Source organism: Panthera uncia, chromosome C2 (assembly GCF_023721935.1).
Source record: "Panthera uncia isolate 11264 chromosome C2, Puncia_PCG_1.0, whole genome shotgun sequence".
Lineage (NCBI taxonomy): Eukaryota > Metazoa > Chordata > Mammalia > Carnivora > Felidae > Panthera > Panthera uncia.
Window position 1 is genome coordinate 146,418,933 of NC_064810.1, and position 15,278 is coordinate 146,434,210.

At 41.9% G+C, this 15,278-nt stretch overlaps 1 protein-coding gene across 12 annotated transcripts in view; it reads left to right on the plus strand.

The window, feature by feature from the left end:
- Positions 1–15,278, plus strand: part of ULK4 (unc-51 like kinase 4) — a 567,621-nt gene that overhangs the window by 112,801 nt on the left and 439,542 nt on the right. For 11 of the 12 annotated variants that reach the window (XR_007457564.1, XR_007457565.1, XM_049629926.1 and 8 more), the window contains one exon: positions 9,032–9,214. The exons of the other annotated variant lie outside the window; for it this stretch is intronic. Coding sequence is in view for 9 of the 11 variants with exons in the window: in XM_049629926.1 (XP_049485883.1) it covers positions 9,032–9,214 (183 nt within the window). In the remaining 2 variants the exon portion in view is untranslated. The remainder of the gene's footprint in view (positions 1–9,031; positions 9,215–15,278) is intronic. 12 annotated transcript variants of the gene reach the window in all.

Consider the following 15,278-nt stretch of genomic DNA (forward strand, 5'->3'; position numbering starts at 1 on the left):
TGGCAGAGAAAATCAACCTCCAGTGGTAATTATCCCAGTGTCTGTCTGCCACGTCTGTAGACCTGTTTACATCCACACCTGAGCTGTCTTTCCCTCCTGTTACGATTGATGAACTGTCCCTTCTCCTGCAGAGACAGATCTCTCCCATGTTTCTTCATGTCTTCTTCCTGTTCGCTCCTTGGGAATCTCATTGAAATGCTTATTTTTCCCTCTCTTAAGTCCTTTGATTTTTAGTTTTATAATTTTTTTCACGTTTGTTCATTTTTGAGGGAGAGAGAGAGAGAGAGCGTGAGTGGGGGAGGGCCAGAGAGCGAGGGAGAGACACAGAATCCGAAGCAGGCTCCACGCTCCGAGCTATCAGCACAGAGCCCTATGTGGGGCTTGAACTCATGAACCGTGTGTGAGATAATGACCTGAGTCAAAGTCACACGCTTTACTGACTGAGCTACCCGGGCACCCCTCTTTCCTAAATCTTTAACCCTCTTCTCTACTAGATCCTTCTAATCAGCATTCGTGTATTCTTTACCCCATTAAAAAAAAAAAAAAAGCACATATACAAACATATCAAAGTGCCTCTGGGCTGCATATCTCCCTTCATGGCCATACTTCTTTAAAGAGTTACTGCTATAGGGGTGCCTGGGTGGCTCAGTCGGTTAAGCATCCGATTTCGGCTCAGGTCATGACCTCACAGCCCGTGAGTTCAAGCTCCTGTGAGGCTCTGTGCGGACAGCTCGGAGCCTGGAGCCTGCTTCGGATTCTGGGTCTCCCTCTCTCTCTGCCCCTCCCCCAATCACGCTCCATCTCTGTCTCCTTCAAAAACAACCATTAAAAAATAAAGTAATAAAAAGAGTTATTGTTATCAACTATTCCTCCTTTCTGGCCCGTTTCCTCTTTAACCCAATGTGGTATCTGTCCTAAAATGCCACTGAGGCTCATCTTGCTGAGATCTCCACTGGCTTTCATGTTGCTAAATCCTGAGGGTATTTATGGATATTTTCCAGTTCTTATCTTAAATTGACCAATGTAATTCTGAAGATTACGGGCTAACAGTTCTGCTTACTGAATGTCATTAACCAAGGGATATGGAGCATCTGTCTGTCTCTCTTTCACATATACACACACGTGCTTCTGGAGCCATATAATTTCAAAATGATAGAAAAGAACCCGAATTATCATATTAGTATTTACAGAAAGACTGTCAGAAGGAGCTTACAAAGTATATCAGAGAACTTCCGTGACGCCTCTGGGTATCTTAGAACATCCGTTTTAATCCTGGCCCTTAGAAAAAAGTCTTCCTTTGATTGGGCTTATGTTATTTTCTTTTATTATTATTTTTGAATGTTTGTTTATTTTTGAGAAAGAGCATGAGTGGGGGCAGGGCAGAGAGAGAGGGAGATACAGAATCCGTAGAAGGCTCCAGGCCCCGAGCTGTCAGCACAGAACCTGGTGAAGGGCTCAGACTCATGAACCGCGAGATCATGACCTGAGCCGAAATCCAGAGTTGGACGCTTAACTGACAGGTGCTCCTGTTGGGTTTATGTCATTTTCATCTTTATACTTGAGCATGGTTTCTTTTCTTGGTTAAGTTTTTTTCCAGTTCCCGGCCAAGTTGTGTGCCTTCTAGCCCTTTCTTTACCTGAGCTATTAAATTTCACACGTTCGTTTTGGGGTATATACATATATATTTTTTTAACTTAAAAATAGGTCTACTTACTTACTTTTTGAGAGAGAGCACACGGTGGGAGGGGGGCAGAGAGAGGGAGAGGGAGAATCCCAAGCAGGCTCTGTGCTGTCGGTGCAGAGCCCATGTGGGGCTCTGTTCCACAAACCGTGAGATCATGACCCGAGCCGAAATCCAGAGCTGGATGCTTAATCAACTGAGCCAGCCAGGTGCCCCTCTTATATTTTGTTCTAGCACTTTTCTGAGTCATTAATTTTTCAGTGAAATGTTTCAAGTCGTCCCCCAAAATTCTCACTTACCTTAGCTCCAGGCTCTTATTCAGTATCCTGTGTTGTGTATTGTTTTTCTATCTCTTGAACCTCCTCCAGTACGAAACAGTTCCTCAGTCTTTTTTTTTTTTGTACTTCATGTCCTTGACAGTTTTAAAGAATATGGGGCTTTGGTTTTGTAGGGGAGGCTCCAGTCGGGTCTGTGTGCCGCTTCCTCATGAAGCCCCCCCAGCAACGTTGAGGAGGGCTGCCGTGCGAGGATCACCTGTGTATGTTATTCCTTCTCTGTCAGAGGTTGGCGGACACGTTCTGTAAAAGGATCAGATAATAAATATCTTGGGCTTTGTAGGCCACGTACAGTCTCTGTTACACATTCTTTCTGTTTTGTTTTCTACACCTCTTTAAAAATGTGAAAATCCTACCTCATGAGCTGTGGAAACACAGGCCTTTGGTATTTTTTGGTACTCTATTGTGAGGAAGCTCTTTCCGTTCTCCCACACGTGTGTATGTATGCATTTCTGCCATTATTGTGATGAATAACTTCAGTGGGTCTTAATGTGACACTCCTGCTTCTGTTATTTGGATTGTTTGTTTGGATGCTGAAGTCATCCTAGATCTGGCCAGTGTCATCCCTTCAAGCTGGCTTCTGTGTCCTGTGGACCTGCTTCTATCATTGTTTGAGCCCTTCCTTATCTTCTGGCACCACACAATGTTCTGGCTTAATTTGTACTTGCTCTCCGCTAGCTCTGGAATCAATCATTTCTTCGGGCAACCTTTGGTATTTAGAGGACGGGATCCGAGTGCTCTTTGTGCTTACTGCTATGCGGTGTCTTTGTTTCTAGGCCTTCTGAAACTTCAGACTTGGAAAAAATATATCCATACGTAAACATGCATTTATAAATGTGTGTGTGTGTGTGTGTGTGTGTGTGTGTGTGTGTGTGTACACCATTGTACGTATGTGGAACAAAACTCATGCTTTCACATCGACACTTCCAATTTTAATCCAATACCTTAAGATTCTTTCTGGCCTTCTCATTTTCCATGTTTGTAAATCCTTTCTCAGAGACAAACCTGGTTTCTGTGATTCTCAGTATCTATACTGATTCGTTCACTCAGTGAGTGAATTTATTTATTCTGTGAACAGGCAGGCCCATCCCCTCTGGCCACCTCCGCTGTGTCATCCTCTGTCTTCCTTGTCACTGCCACTGGTGCAGGGTTGCCCCTTTCCCCTCGCTGCCCCCTCTCCTCAGACTCTGACATATTGAACCTTGGGAGGGGAAGGTAGAGGAGGTGGATTAGGGAAAACGAAGGGTCTCTTCTCTTAACTCCTTCCGCTTCCGTGCTCACATGCAGCTGCTTAACCTGTCCTGGGATGCTCATTCCTGAGTCTCCGTCTGGCCCCGTCTACCTCTCCCTGCAACTCTGTTGCTGCCGCCATAGTCCAGGCCCCACCGTCTTTCTCCTGGCCCACTGGAGTGGCCTCCTCACTGGTCTTCCCACGGTCAGTTTGCCCCACCGACATCACTGTCCACACAGAGCGCACTTCATGAAAACACGTCTCCTCTCTCTCCTCTGCTGCAACTTTTCAACAGCTTTCCACCATTTTTCTTAAAGGATTGGCACAAACAGAAGTTCAGAATTGGTGAGTGCTTTCACTTTCAGGGCAATATTTGTTATTTAAGCAGGTAACACATCTTGCTACATAAATTAGTTACCTTAGCTATCTGAGCAGTCAGCACAGAGCCCAACGAGGGGCTTGAACTCATGAATCATGAGACGATGACCTGGGCTGAAGTTGGGTGCTTTACTGACTGAGCCACCCAGGCGTCCCTCTGGTAGCACATCTCCTGGCCCCTCGAATCTCTCTGTAGTTTTGCTCATAGCAATGACTATAGCTGTATTTATGTAATGTATACAAGCACGATTTTTCCCCATTAGTGTTACTCCTGGAAGGTAGGAGCCCTTTCCCTCTTGTGCCCTTCCTCAGCACATGTGATGGGTACTTGGTAGGTCTCTATTAACCAGAGGAATGCATGAGCTCTGGCTGGAGAAGAAAGGTACTCAGTGTTGGGGCGCCAGTCTGCTGCTTGTCCTCTTATAACAGTCTGTGTCTGCTGCCTTTGTCACTGATTTTCTTACCCATTTCTCACCCAGTTCTCCTGGTCATCTCTTGGTCCCAGAGCTTCCCTTATACCTTCCCACTCAGGAATGCCTCCTTGGCTTAGGGATTGGTTATTGGGTGGAGTGGACCTGACTTAGGAAATGTATTGATTGGATAAAAACGATCACTAGAATTAGGGTTATAGGGAATCTCTCTCTCTCTGTTAATCATCGTGGGAACCAGAGAAGCCCGTAGAGTTAGATCGAGTAAGATGGAGACTATGAGAGAGATAACTGGAGTAAACATAATTACTAATGGGCTGAGATGAAGGGGGTAAAAAGTGAAGAATCCTATAGCATGGTGGTTTTCCCTGGGGTTGGCGGGGAGCTTTTCAAGCAACACTGACAACTTCCTCCACTTTATACACTCCTTGCCCCTATTGTGATATATCGTAAGATCTCTTTAGGAATCAGATGAGAATGTGTGTAGTTTAGAAAAGCTCCCAAGGTAATTTTGATAGGACGCTAAAAAAAAAACAACATTCAAAAGGCAAACTAGAAATCGTTTTTTAAAGTTTTTATTCCATGGTGATTCTGTCCAAGTTTGTAATAGAGGTATGGCCTCCACTTTTGACTTAGTCTATTTCTTAGAAATTGCTTTCATGATGCGGACTGTCAAGAATTCTGGAGGTAACACAGTGTTCTTTTTGAGGCATGTTTTGAAGTGAATTTTGGACTAGAAGTGTTTTTTTCCCAGTCTTGAAATGTAGTCTCAAGCACTGTTTTAATAAGTAAGTATTTCAGAACCAGAACACTGAAGATCAGAGTTGAGATTTGATTTTTTTTGATTCAGAAAATACAAGCACTAATGTGCTACTGAGCCTCCATGAAGCTCTCAACTGTGTTTGATATCCAGAAGTGGAGGGTTAAAGGTTATTTTCTGCATGAGCTTTTTAAAATGGAAAGTCTGTTAGGCTTCTGAGCCGCATTCTGAAGATGAGACACTCTAGTTGCCCTCATATTGGTTTGAATACATTTAGAAGTAGTCTGGACAAATCTTTTACCAAGAAATATCCTCATTATGATCAGGTAGGGATTTTGTACTGACAGAAAGTCAGTTTTGCTGTGAGAGCTGCTCTAACGGTTTTTAAAATGCCAGTGACACTTAGTCTTTTGTGTCTTGAGGTCTCTGTTGGGAGAACCCTCAATCTTGCTCAAAAGTTCTGATGGTAGCATGACCTTTAGGGACTCCATTTAAAATGCTCTTTTGGGGCACCTGGGTGGCTCAGTTGGTTACCTGTCCCAACTCTTGATTTTGGCTCAGGTCATGATCTCACAGTTTGTGAGACGGAGCCCCATGTCGCTGTCCACGCTGACAACATGGAACCTGCTCAGGTTCTCTCTGTCTCTCTCTCAATAAATAAACTTCAAAAATGTTTTTTTTTTTTAAGTCTTGGACTAAGTAATGAAATAATTCTGTTTTGATTTTATATACAGCAATCTTCTTACATACCTTATAAATGAGTTTTATTTTAGGTTTATTTATTTTGTGACAGACTGCATGCATGCACCTGCACAAGCAGGGGAGGGGCAGAGAGAGATGGAGAGAGAGAGGGAGAGACGGAATTTCAAGAAGGTTCCGCACTATGAGTGTGTAGCCCGACATGGGGCTGGATCCCATGACCACCTTGAGATCATGACCTGAGCTGAAATCAAGAGTTAGATGCTTAACCCACTAAGCCACCCAGGAGCCCTTAAATGAGTCTTAAAAACTTTCATGTTCTGGAATCAGAGCTAGCTTTGTTTTTAGTGAATTTATTTTTTGTAGTCCTGTTTTCAGATATTAGTGTCTACTCTTCTGAAACATACACGATTTGGGCTTTAGACTTCAAGAACTGTACTTTAATGGTTTCCAAACCATCATGTCTAACTTAGCCATCTGTAACTCCCATGGAAGGACGAGGAGAGAATGAAATACAATTTGAAAGGTGTCCAAAGTAGAGATTGATTTTCTTTTTCTGGGTATTTCATTCTGATATGGCTATCTGTAAATGATTACAGCTCCTTGGTATATGTTTGAAATAGAGTCAGTGATTATTGTTTTCTAGCTTCATTGAAATGTCATCGACATAACACCGTGTAAGCTTAAGATGTATCTATCACGTGTTGATTTGATACATGTATGTATTGCAAAATGTTTACCGCCATAGTGTTAGCTAACCCCTGCATCACATCACACGATTACCATTTCTTTTTTGTGGTGAGGACATTTACGATTTATTCTCTTAACAAGTTTCACATATATACAACAATATTATTAACTGTAATCACCATGATGTACATTGGATTCCCAGAACTTACTCATGAAACTGGAAGTTTGTACTTGTTGACCAACATTTTCCCATCTTCCGCTCCCCTCGGCCCCTGGTAGCCACCATTTCCCTGAGATTTTCAAGAAGTCGAAAATATTTTTGAAGTCTTTATCTTTTCCTTTCCCCTTTGCTTTTCTTTTGACATATTTGTAACCATTCATCTCATATTTGATCTTTTCATTGATCAAGGTTATATAGATCTGTTTAACATATAAATCAGAAAGAAGGAGGTTATAGGACATTAATTACAATGAATGCTTTTGTGAAACTGTTTCTGGCTTAAGTTTATTTCTCTTTGGAGTCGCCCATATATGCCCAGAATATGACCATCCTTTTTGCTTCAAAACTTTTGAGGTCTTCCCATGGATTGCTTATGGCACAAGACTCATAAGTCCTGGTTTGGTAGAGCATCTCTGGCTCCATCCTGCTTTTCTAGATGAATCGTCACCTTTTCCCCTTTCCTACTGATTGCTTTTCCTTCTTCACCTGAAGTATGTTATCAAAGCATCAACTTCCCCTTCTTCAAACATGCTCTGCTTCCCTGTGTCTCCATGTGAACACGTGTTCTCTTCTCTCTGGCTAGAATTTATTTTTAAGTTAATATTTAAGAATTCCAGTATACATATAGTTCACATATGCTGTTGTGTTACTTTCAGGTGTACAATGTAGTGACTCAACTATATATTACTCAGTGCTCATTATGGTAAGTGGCTTCTTTAATCCCCATTCCTCCACCCCCTTCCCCTCTGGCAGCCATCAGTGTGTTCTCTATAGTTAAGAATCTGTTTCTTGGTTGTCTCTCTTTCCTTCCCCCCCCCCCCCCCTTTGCTGATTTGTTTCTTAAATTGTGCATATGAGTGACATCGTATGGTATTTGTCTTTCTCTAACTGGCTTATTTTACTTAGGATTATACTCTCTAGCTCCATCCATGTCATTGCAAATGGCAAGATTTCATTCTTTTTTTGTGACTGAATAATATTCCTGTGTGTGTGTGTGTGTGTGTGTGTGTGTGTGTGTGTGTGTATACCAAATCTTTATCCATCCATCAGTCAGTGGACACTTGGGCTGCTTCCATATCTTGCCTGTCGTAAATAATGCTACAGTCAACATAGGGGTGCATGTATCCCTTTGAATTAGTGTTTTTGTATTCTTTGGGTAAATACCCAATAGTGTGATTACTAGATCATAAAGTAGTTCTATTTTTAGCTTTCTGAGGCACCTTCGTACAGTTTTCCCACAGTGGCTGCACCAATTTGCATTCCCACCAACATTGCAAGAGGGTTCCTTTTTTCTCCACGTCCTTGCCAACTCCTGTTTTTTCTTGTATCTTTGATTTTAGCCATTCTGACATGGGTGAGGTGATACCTCATTGTGGTTTTGATCTGCATTTCCCTGATGAGGAGTGAAGTTGAGCATCTTATGTGTCTGTTGGCAATCTGGATGTCTCCTTTAGAGATAGATCTGTTCGTGTCTTCTGACCATTTTTTAGTTTGTTTTTTTTTGGTGTTGAGCTGTGTAAGTTTTTTATATGTTTTGGATACTAACCCTTAATCAGAGAGGTCATTGGCAAGTATCTTTTCCCATTCTGTAGGTTGTCTTTTTGTTTTGTTGATTGTTTCCTTTGCTGTGCAGAAACTTTATATTTCGATGTAGTCCCAACAGTTTATTTTTCCTTTTGTTTCCTTTGCCTCAGGAGACCTATCTAGAAAAATGTTGCTATGTCTGATATCGGAGAAATTACTGCCTGTGTTTTCTTCAAGGGTTTTTATAGTTTTAGGTCTCACAGTTAGGTCCTGGCTAGAATTTGCTTACTTTTCCACCTGGTCCACTTCCCCCCTACCCTTCAAAAACTGGCTCGAGATCATCTTCCTACGTAGCCGTTGTTGACTGCTTTACCTTCTTTTCCAAACGAATTCAGTGAGCTCATTCACTTAATGAGTTATGGTGCTCATTAAATTCTATTACTTTATAAATATGTCTCATCTCTAATAGTTCATGAGTGAGTTAGGAAAAGCTCAGATGTCTGATTATCTTGGTTTGAATTCCAGCTTTGCCTCTGACCAGCTATATGCCTTTGGGCAAGTAACTTAAATATTCTATGCCTTAGTTCCATTGTCTATAAAATAGGTAAACAGTAATACCTTTCTTATGTTATTGGGAGAATTAAATGTGATAGTATTCAGATAGTCTGAGATAATCATGTTTCACATGCTAAACAATAAATGTTAGATATTTATTTTTATGGGTATTTTTTCACCCCTTAGTTTAGTGTCTGCAAAAAGAAGGCACTTGATGTTTTTTATGACTTCAAGGGAAGTTTTTCTATATCAACTTACAAGTTAGTTTGTCATTGCAGTTAACCCTTTATAATTTGCATGCTCATCATAAGAGTCTCTGTTATCTTACAACAACTTTAGTTTTTATGGGTGTCTGGATTACTGTTTCATGTTTAAATATGCTGAAACTTTCTGACTTTGTTAGGCCAAAATAAGTAGTAAAGGAGCAAGGTAAGCAGCCTCTGCTCCTTGGTACAGAAGCGTGTTATCGTCCCGAGGCCTGGTTAATGCACTTAGAGTTGTCTGACAGATCTGTTCTCTTGTCTTTGCAGGCCTTGTGTAGAATCACTCGCCATTCTCCCACTGCCTTCCAGAATGTTATTGAGAAGGTGGGACTGAACGCAGTAATAAACTCCCTGGCCTCAGCCATCTGCAAAGTTCAGCAGTACATGTTGACCTTATTCACTTCAATGTTGTCTTGTGGGATTCATCTTCAGAGGTTAATCCAAGAAAAGGTTTGACTTAGACTTCACCTATTACTATACTTTACAAATTGTTGTTGAACCGTTACGATGGCAGGAGAAAACAAGTAATATCATCTCTGTAGAATTTATTTTTCATCTCAGGGGACCTTTTTGAACTTTGCCAAACCTCTGTACCACAGGCCATTTATCTGAAGATATTGTAAGAGTCTTTTAGTGATTAAAGTAGAAATCCAGTAAATGGCTCTGCCCGCGTATCCCATTTTCGTAATGGAAAGTTAGAAAATTTATGAGTCTTTCTTCTATGCTAATATTTTTTATGCCTCCTTCTCCTCAGCCCCCGTCTCTTTCCCCATGTGTGTGCTTTGCCTTCTGTGGGGAGAGTCCCTCTGTGTTCTCTGCTTACTTGGACTTGCCTAATACTCGGCTAATACAAAGCACCTGGACAGCTCCTTGTCTCCTGTTTTAACTTCGTTTCCTTCTAATCCTTTGATATTCCTTTATTTTATATACGGTAGAGTTTTTAAATATTCAGTTCCGATCACAAAGCCGCAGGGCTCTAAAGAAGTCTCTTCTGTAGCCTTCCTCAATGTGTCTTCTCTTGGTGCCTGCTACAGAGTGATCCGCGAACCAGAAGCCTGGGTATCAGCTGGGAGGGGGTTGGATACGCAGCCCCTCGGGCCCCATCTCAGGCCTGCTGAATCTGAATCTACATTTTAATGAGATCTCTAGGTGGTTTGTTTGAACTTTATGATTTGAGAAGCCCTGTCCTAGAAAGTTAGTGTTGAGTGAGGTGTTACCAGGTAGAAAAAGCGGACCGTGGTGGTATAGACGTGTTTGGAAAGCTTGAGTCAAAGCAAAAGATATTTTTATAATTGTACAGCCTTTCCCAGGGTTTTATATGCTCATGTGTATTATGAATCTTCACAGGGGGAATGTAGCGTGTGGCGTTCTTGAAACTTACTGGACTAATCATCCTTTTTTAGAGGGGAGATACTGGTCATATTGGAGTTTTGAGAACACAGTCAGGGTAATGGCACTAACAAGTATAGAGGGGAACCACTTAGATATACTCTTTGCCTTGGTTCTTCTGTGTTGAGGTCTGCACGTTAAATTCTGGTTTTTGTAACGTAAGTGGAAATGTCAGTAAGTAAGAATCATTGATTGACGTAGTAAACTTGATCTGTCAACGTCAAGATGGAGAGTAAACTCCCTCTTACCTTTACTCTGATCAGTGTCCTTCAGATTCTGCTAAGGAGCTGGAGCCTCAGAGACACATATTTTTTTCTAACAGTCTGTGTATCTAATTTTTGCTATTAAATTTTCCAAGTCATTAAGCATTGTTACATTATTAGGAAAAGCACCGCTTGAGTAGTTTTACCGTGTAAACTGTGATAAGAGTGGCCGAGAGTTTTAGCGATTGGGTTTTTTTCCCCACCTTGAGCACAGGCATGGGTTGATTTCATTTCAAGTATGATATTTCACAAAGGTAATAAAATAGTATGCATCGACGAATATGATTTTTATCATTGTTTTTATGACACACAGCTAATATTCCGCATATTAGAACAGAATGAATGGTTGAACGACGAAATGTATTGACTGATAAGTAATCTTCTGATTTTCGTTAGTATTGGTACTGAAAAAATTTATTGTGGTGGAAATCACATGATACAGAATTTAGCCTCTTCACCATCTTTAAGTTCACGGTAGTGGTGAGTATATTCACTCTAAAACATTTTCATCTTGGAAAACTGAACCTCTGCCCGTGAAACGTTTAGGTTGTTGTGTTTGAAGACTCTGGGTTTTGTCTAAATCTGTGGGAGTAGGCCTCCTCTGACGCGGAACTGGCGGAGGGAGGAGGGCTGTGTCTCGTGCCTGCCGTATTGGGGTGGAAATCCAGGTTCTCCGGGGGAATTCTGTTGCACCCTCAGGGCATGGAGGGCCCCTCCTTACTGCTGGGCTGTGGGAGTCCACACTTTCCACGAGGCCTCCCCTGATGGCCCCCTGGCGGGAGTGGGCAGTGCTCCTCAGGCCTGTCTCCCCTGGCACTGTAGGTGGGGGGTGTGAGTCCCGTCCCTGGTGGCGGGTGCTAAGGTACAGGCTTCCCGCTCCCTTCTCTGATGCCGCCTCGGCAGGGGGAGGGAAGGGCACCTCCTTGCTGCTACTGATGGGTGGAGGCCCAGGCTCCCCACGTGATCTGTACTGACGCCAGGGTTGGGGCGAATGGCTGCTGTTACTGCCGGGTTGGGATGTTACCGCCAGCTCTCTACTTGCTCTCTTCTGGAATTGCCCTGGCGGGGAGCGTGTTGGCTCTGCGCGGGGTTGGGGTCCAGGCTCCTCGCTTTGCTGATAGGGGCGGGGCCGTGCTTTCCCATGGTGTTTGGCTGGAGTGCAGTAGCTGTTGTTTGAAAGTTTTAGATCTTTCTGGGCTGCCCCTTTCTTGATCCTTTGGCTTGAGAGAGCTGGCCTTTCTTGGGTCTTGTGCCTGTTGGTGTTGCTGGGCTCCTGCGTTACCTAGCACCCAGTCTGGGATATCTGAGGCAAAGAGAAAACCCAGTGAACTCAGTGCCATGTTGATCCTCAGGACCTGTCTCCTCTCTCTTTCAGAGGCACCTCACATTTGTTTTATATACGATGTCCAGGATTTTTAGTTGTCCTTAGTGTGGAGAATAGGAAAAAGTGCATCTTCTCTCTCTCGACCTTTCATTCTTAAAATGGTTCTATGGCAGGTCAGTAATATGCAGTGAATTCTCATTTAAAATATAACGCTCTTTTTCTTATTAATTGAAAAGAATTACCATTTATTGAACATTTACCACGGGTCACTTAGTGACTTGCAGTCCTGGGGTGTTTGCGGAGGAAACTGAGCGTGCTGGGTAATTTTGTCAGGTTCGTAGAGGGCGTAAGTGCCAGAGCTAATGCTCATGCCAGACAAACAAGGACGTGGGGCAATTTTGGATAGTGTTAATGCTCTTAAGAACATAGGGTGTCTGCAACAGGCGGTGTGCAGGGAGTGGAGCCAGATATCATTACCTGGGGGGGGGGGGGGGGGGGGGGGAGAAGGGAGGCCAGTGGGAAGAGGCTGGGACAGGCAGGAGACCTCGCTCATGTAGGGTTGTGATACTAGCCTTCTTCACAGATTTTGACAGAGTGGCCATAGTTGTGTTTTTACTGAAAAGTGCATTAAAGAAATATACATGTGTGTCTCAGGGGCAGATTTACCAACCTTCCTATTGCTAAGTTGAGTTTCTGTCCTGAGCGTTTGCTCGTTGACCGGTTAGAATGAGTGGACGAAGAGGGGACCTGGGAACACATACTGGGTGGGTTCCTTCCGGTTGAACAGGAGGACAACCGCACGTGCTCTTTTTGGGGGCCATCGCCTGTGTATCATTATCTCTTTAAAGTTGAAAATCAGTCCCCAAAGGCATTCGTGCTATTCCTTTTAATTGCAAGAAATTACTGTTTAGGGTAGCAAATTTAGAAGAAACTAGAGAATGAGACAAAATCAGCTGTGATTTCACTGCCCAGAGATAATTACTGTTAGCAGCCTGGTCTGTCTCTTTAGTCTTTTGTCTGTGTGTCTATGTGTTTTATGTACACATTTATAAAATTATGATCAAAATGTGTAGATTTATCTTGATAGTACATTGTCATTTAAATATTCTCCAAGAACATTAAAAAACATTGTATAGTTTTTCATCTCATGGCTTTCCAACAGTTGAATTCTTTCCCACTGTTGAACCATTTGCCTCTCATTGTTGGTTTCCACTGTCTCCGATGTAGTGAACATGCTGTTCTATCCATCTTTGTGTTCACCGATAATAGATTACCACAGGTATTATTAGCCACATTTAGAAGGCCCTGCGTAGACAGTGCTAGGCTATTCTCTAGAAAGGTAGATGATGGCGGTACTAATCACTTACAGTTTAACCAGCAGCCAATAGAGCCATGCTATGTTTTTCTTCTCATAAAACGTGGAGTTTGGGATTGTTAGCATTCTGCGTGTTTTCATAGTTATTTGCAGTTAGCAATTAACCTGACTCTCCATTTGGATTATGCACCTGTAGCCAAGTTCTCATCGTAAACTAAACTAACCAGCTTATTATCCCCTTCGGAATCATGCTCGTGTTCTCAAGTGGGTGTCAGTATGCTGAAGGAATTTGTTCAGTTTCCCTGTCGCCAGCATTAGCTGCTTGCGTATCATTGTCTTTACACGACCATTATCCAGCAGCCACGTGGATTCACTGTTTTTTTATTTTGTGTCATCGTCTTCAGCAGGATTGTCTTTCCGATAAATGTGCTAAATGGCAGAATGTTCCTTTATCCAAAACTAGTGTTAGTTCCATACACTGTGATGTGAAAAGTGAGTGATCGCAGCCATGGTGACGGGACTCCCTTGAATCACAAATCAGGTGTTATGAATATTCCAGTAACTGGAGAAATTGAGCAAAACAAAAAATGATAAATGGTTTTTCCATTTTTTTTCTCCCCAAATATGTGAGGACGCTTTTTGAACCATTGGTAAATGGTACTTCGTGTGTAACTCTTACATCATTGGTAGAGTTAGGGAGTTGATAACTTTTTCACAGTTCAGATGGGTGAGTGGCTGTGAACAAGAGACTTCTGGAAGGTGTGACTGGATGGATGTAAGACAAACCATGTAGGTTAGGTATTCATCCTTGCCTTATTAAACTTTTTTTGTTTGTCGTTGCTGTTTTAATGTTATTTTTCTGGTTCTTCCAGGCTGTTAATGTATCCTATAAATCTTCCAGATCAGGGGCTGGAGGAGTTTGGGAGTTCATAAATGTATTTCCTGCTGTTTTACTGGGGAGAAAGATGTTGGGTGAGGTCATTGCAATTTCCCTTAATTGTAATATCAAGAAACTTAAAGTAGGTAATGCTATCCTAATTTATTTTTATCAGGTTAAATTTATAACTTTTATGAATTTTGGGATTTATATGTTTAGCATAGAAAATTCAGAATGTATAGCATATGGAGGACTGGAGTGCTTACCTCCCTGAGCTAAACTCTGTAAAAATTCTGATCTTTTATCCCTTTCAAATTCATACTTGTGCCTGGATACATGCACATGCATACACGTGTGTACACATGCATTCACATATTCCTTCCTCTCTGCTGCCACACACACATACTGTTAGAATCTTCTCATAGAAATTGGACTAACTCCATACTGTTGGTAATCTGTATTTTTTCTTTCCAATGACATGTTAGGAATGTGTGTCAAAGTCAGTATAACTTCAATATTATTTTTAAAGGGTAATCACATTCTCTCACATTAAGGTATCCCCATTTATCCCAGCAGCTCACTCTTGTCCCTCTAAGAATTATTTTTGCCATTATTTTCCCAGGGAGAACATGCTCATGGCTAAAGCCATTTGCATGGCCTTCCTTAATTAGTCCCTGAGGAGAACTTTTAAGTAAAATTACTAGGTTAGTCTCATTTTTAAAAAGTTCTTTTTCCTTCATAGGTTACATAGAAAAGACACTGTGGTTGTACGTATGTTTGGAAATAGACTCAGTGCCGGTAAAAAGTGTGGTAACATTGCATCCAGATTATGTGTCTCTCATATTTGCCAAAATATTTTGGTTTCAAGCAGTATTAAGTGCGTGGTTGCAGTCCCATCATGCCTTTTGATTTACTTTTCTATCTAAAAATTTCAGCCAGGATACTTAGAGGTCACATGCAGATTCTTATTTTCTTCTTTTCATAATCTTTTAAATTCGTGGAACCACAGTAAGCTATTTGTGGGTTGTTGAAAGCTGTGGCTCTGTTACTTTGGTCCAGAAATCATGCCAGTTACAAAATCTGTGTCTTGTGATGTCCTGGTGTCTGGTAGAAGCTGACTGGTTGTGGAATTAAGAAAATATGAACGGAACAAGAACAGAATCTTAAAAGGTATCTGTGTATACTAGTATGGCTGAGTAGATACCCCACAAACCCTCTCACTATAAAAAACTTAAAAATGCTCGATAGTCCTTACAAAGACAAAACTGAGTTTTTTGGGAATGTCACAGAAACATCCAGAAGCTAACCCTGAAGATGAAACGAAAATCTGAAGGGCTACTGTGAGT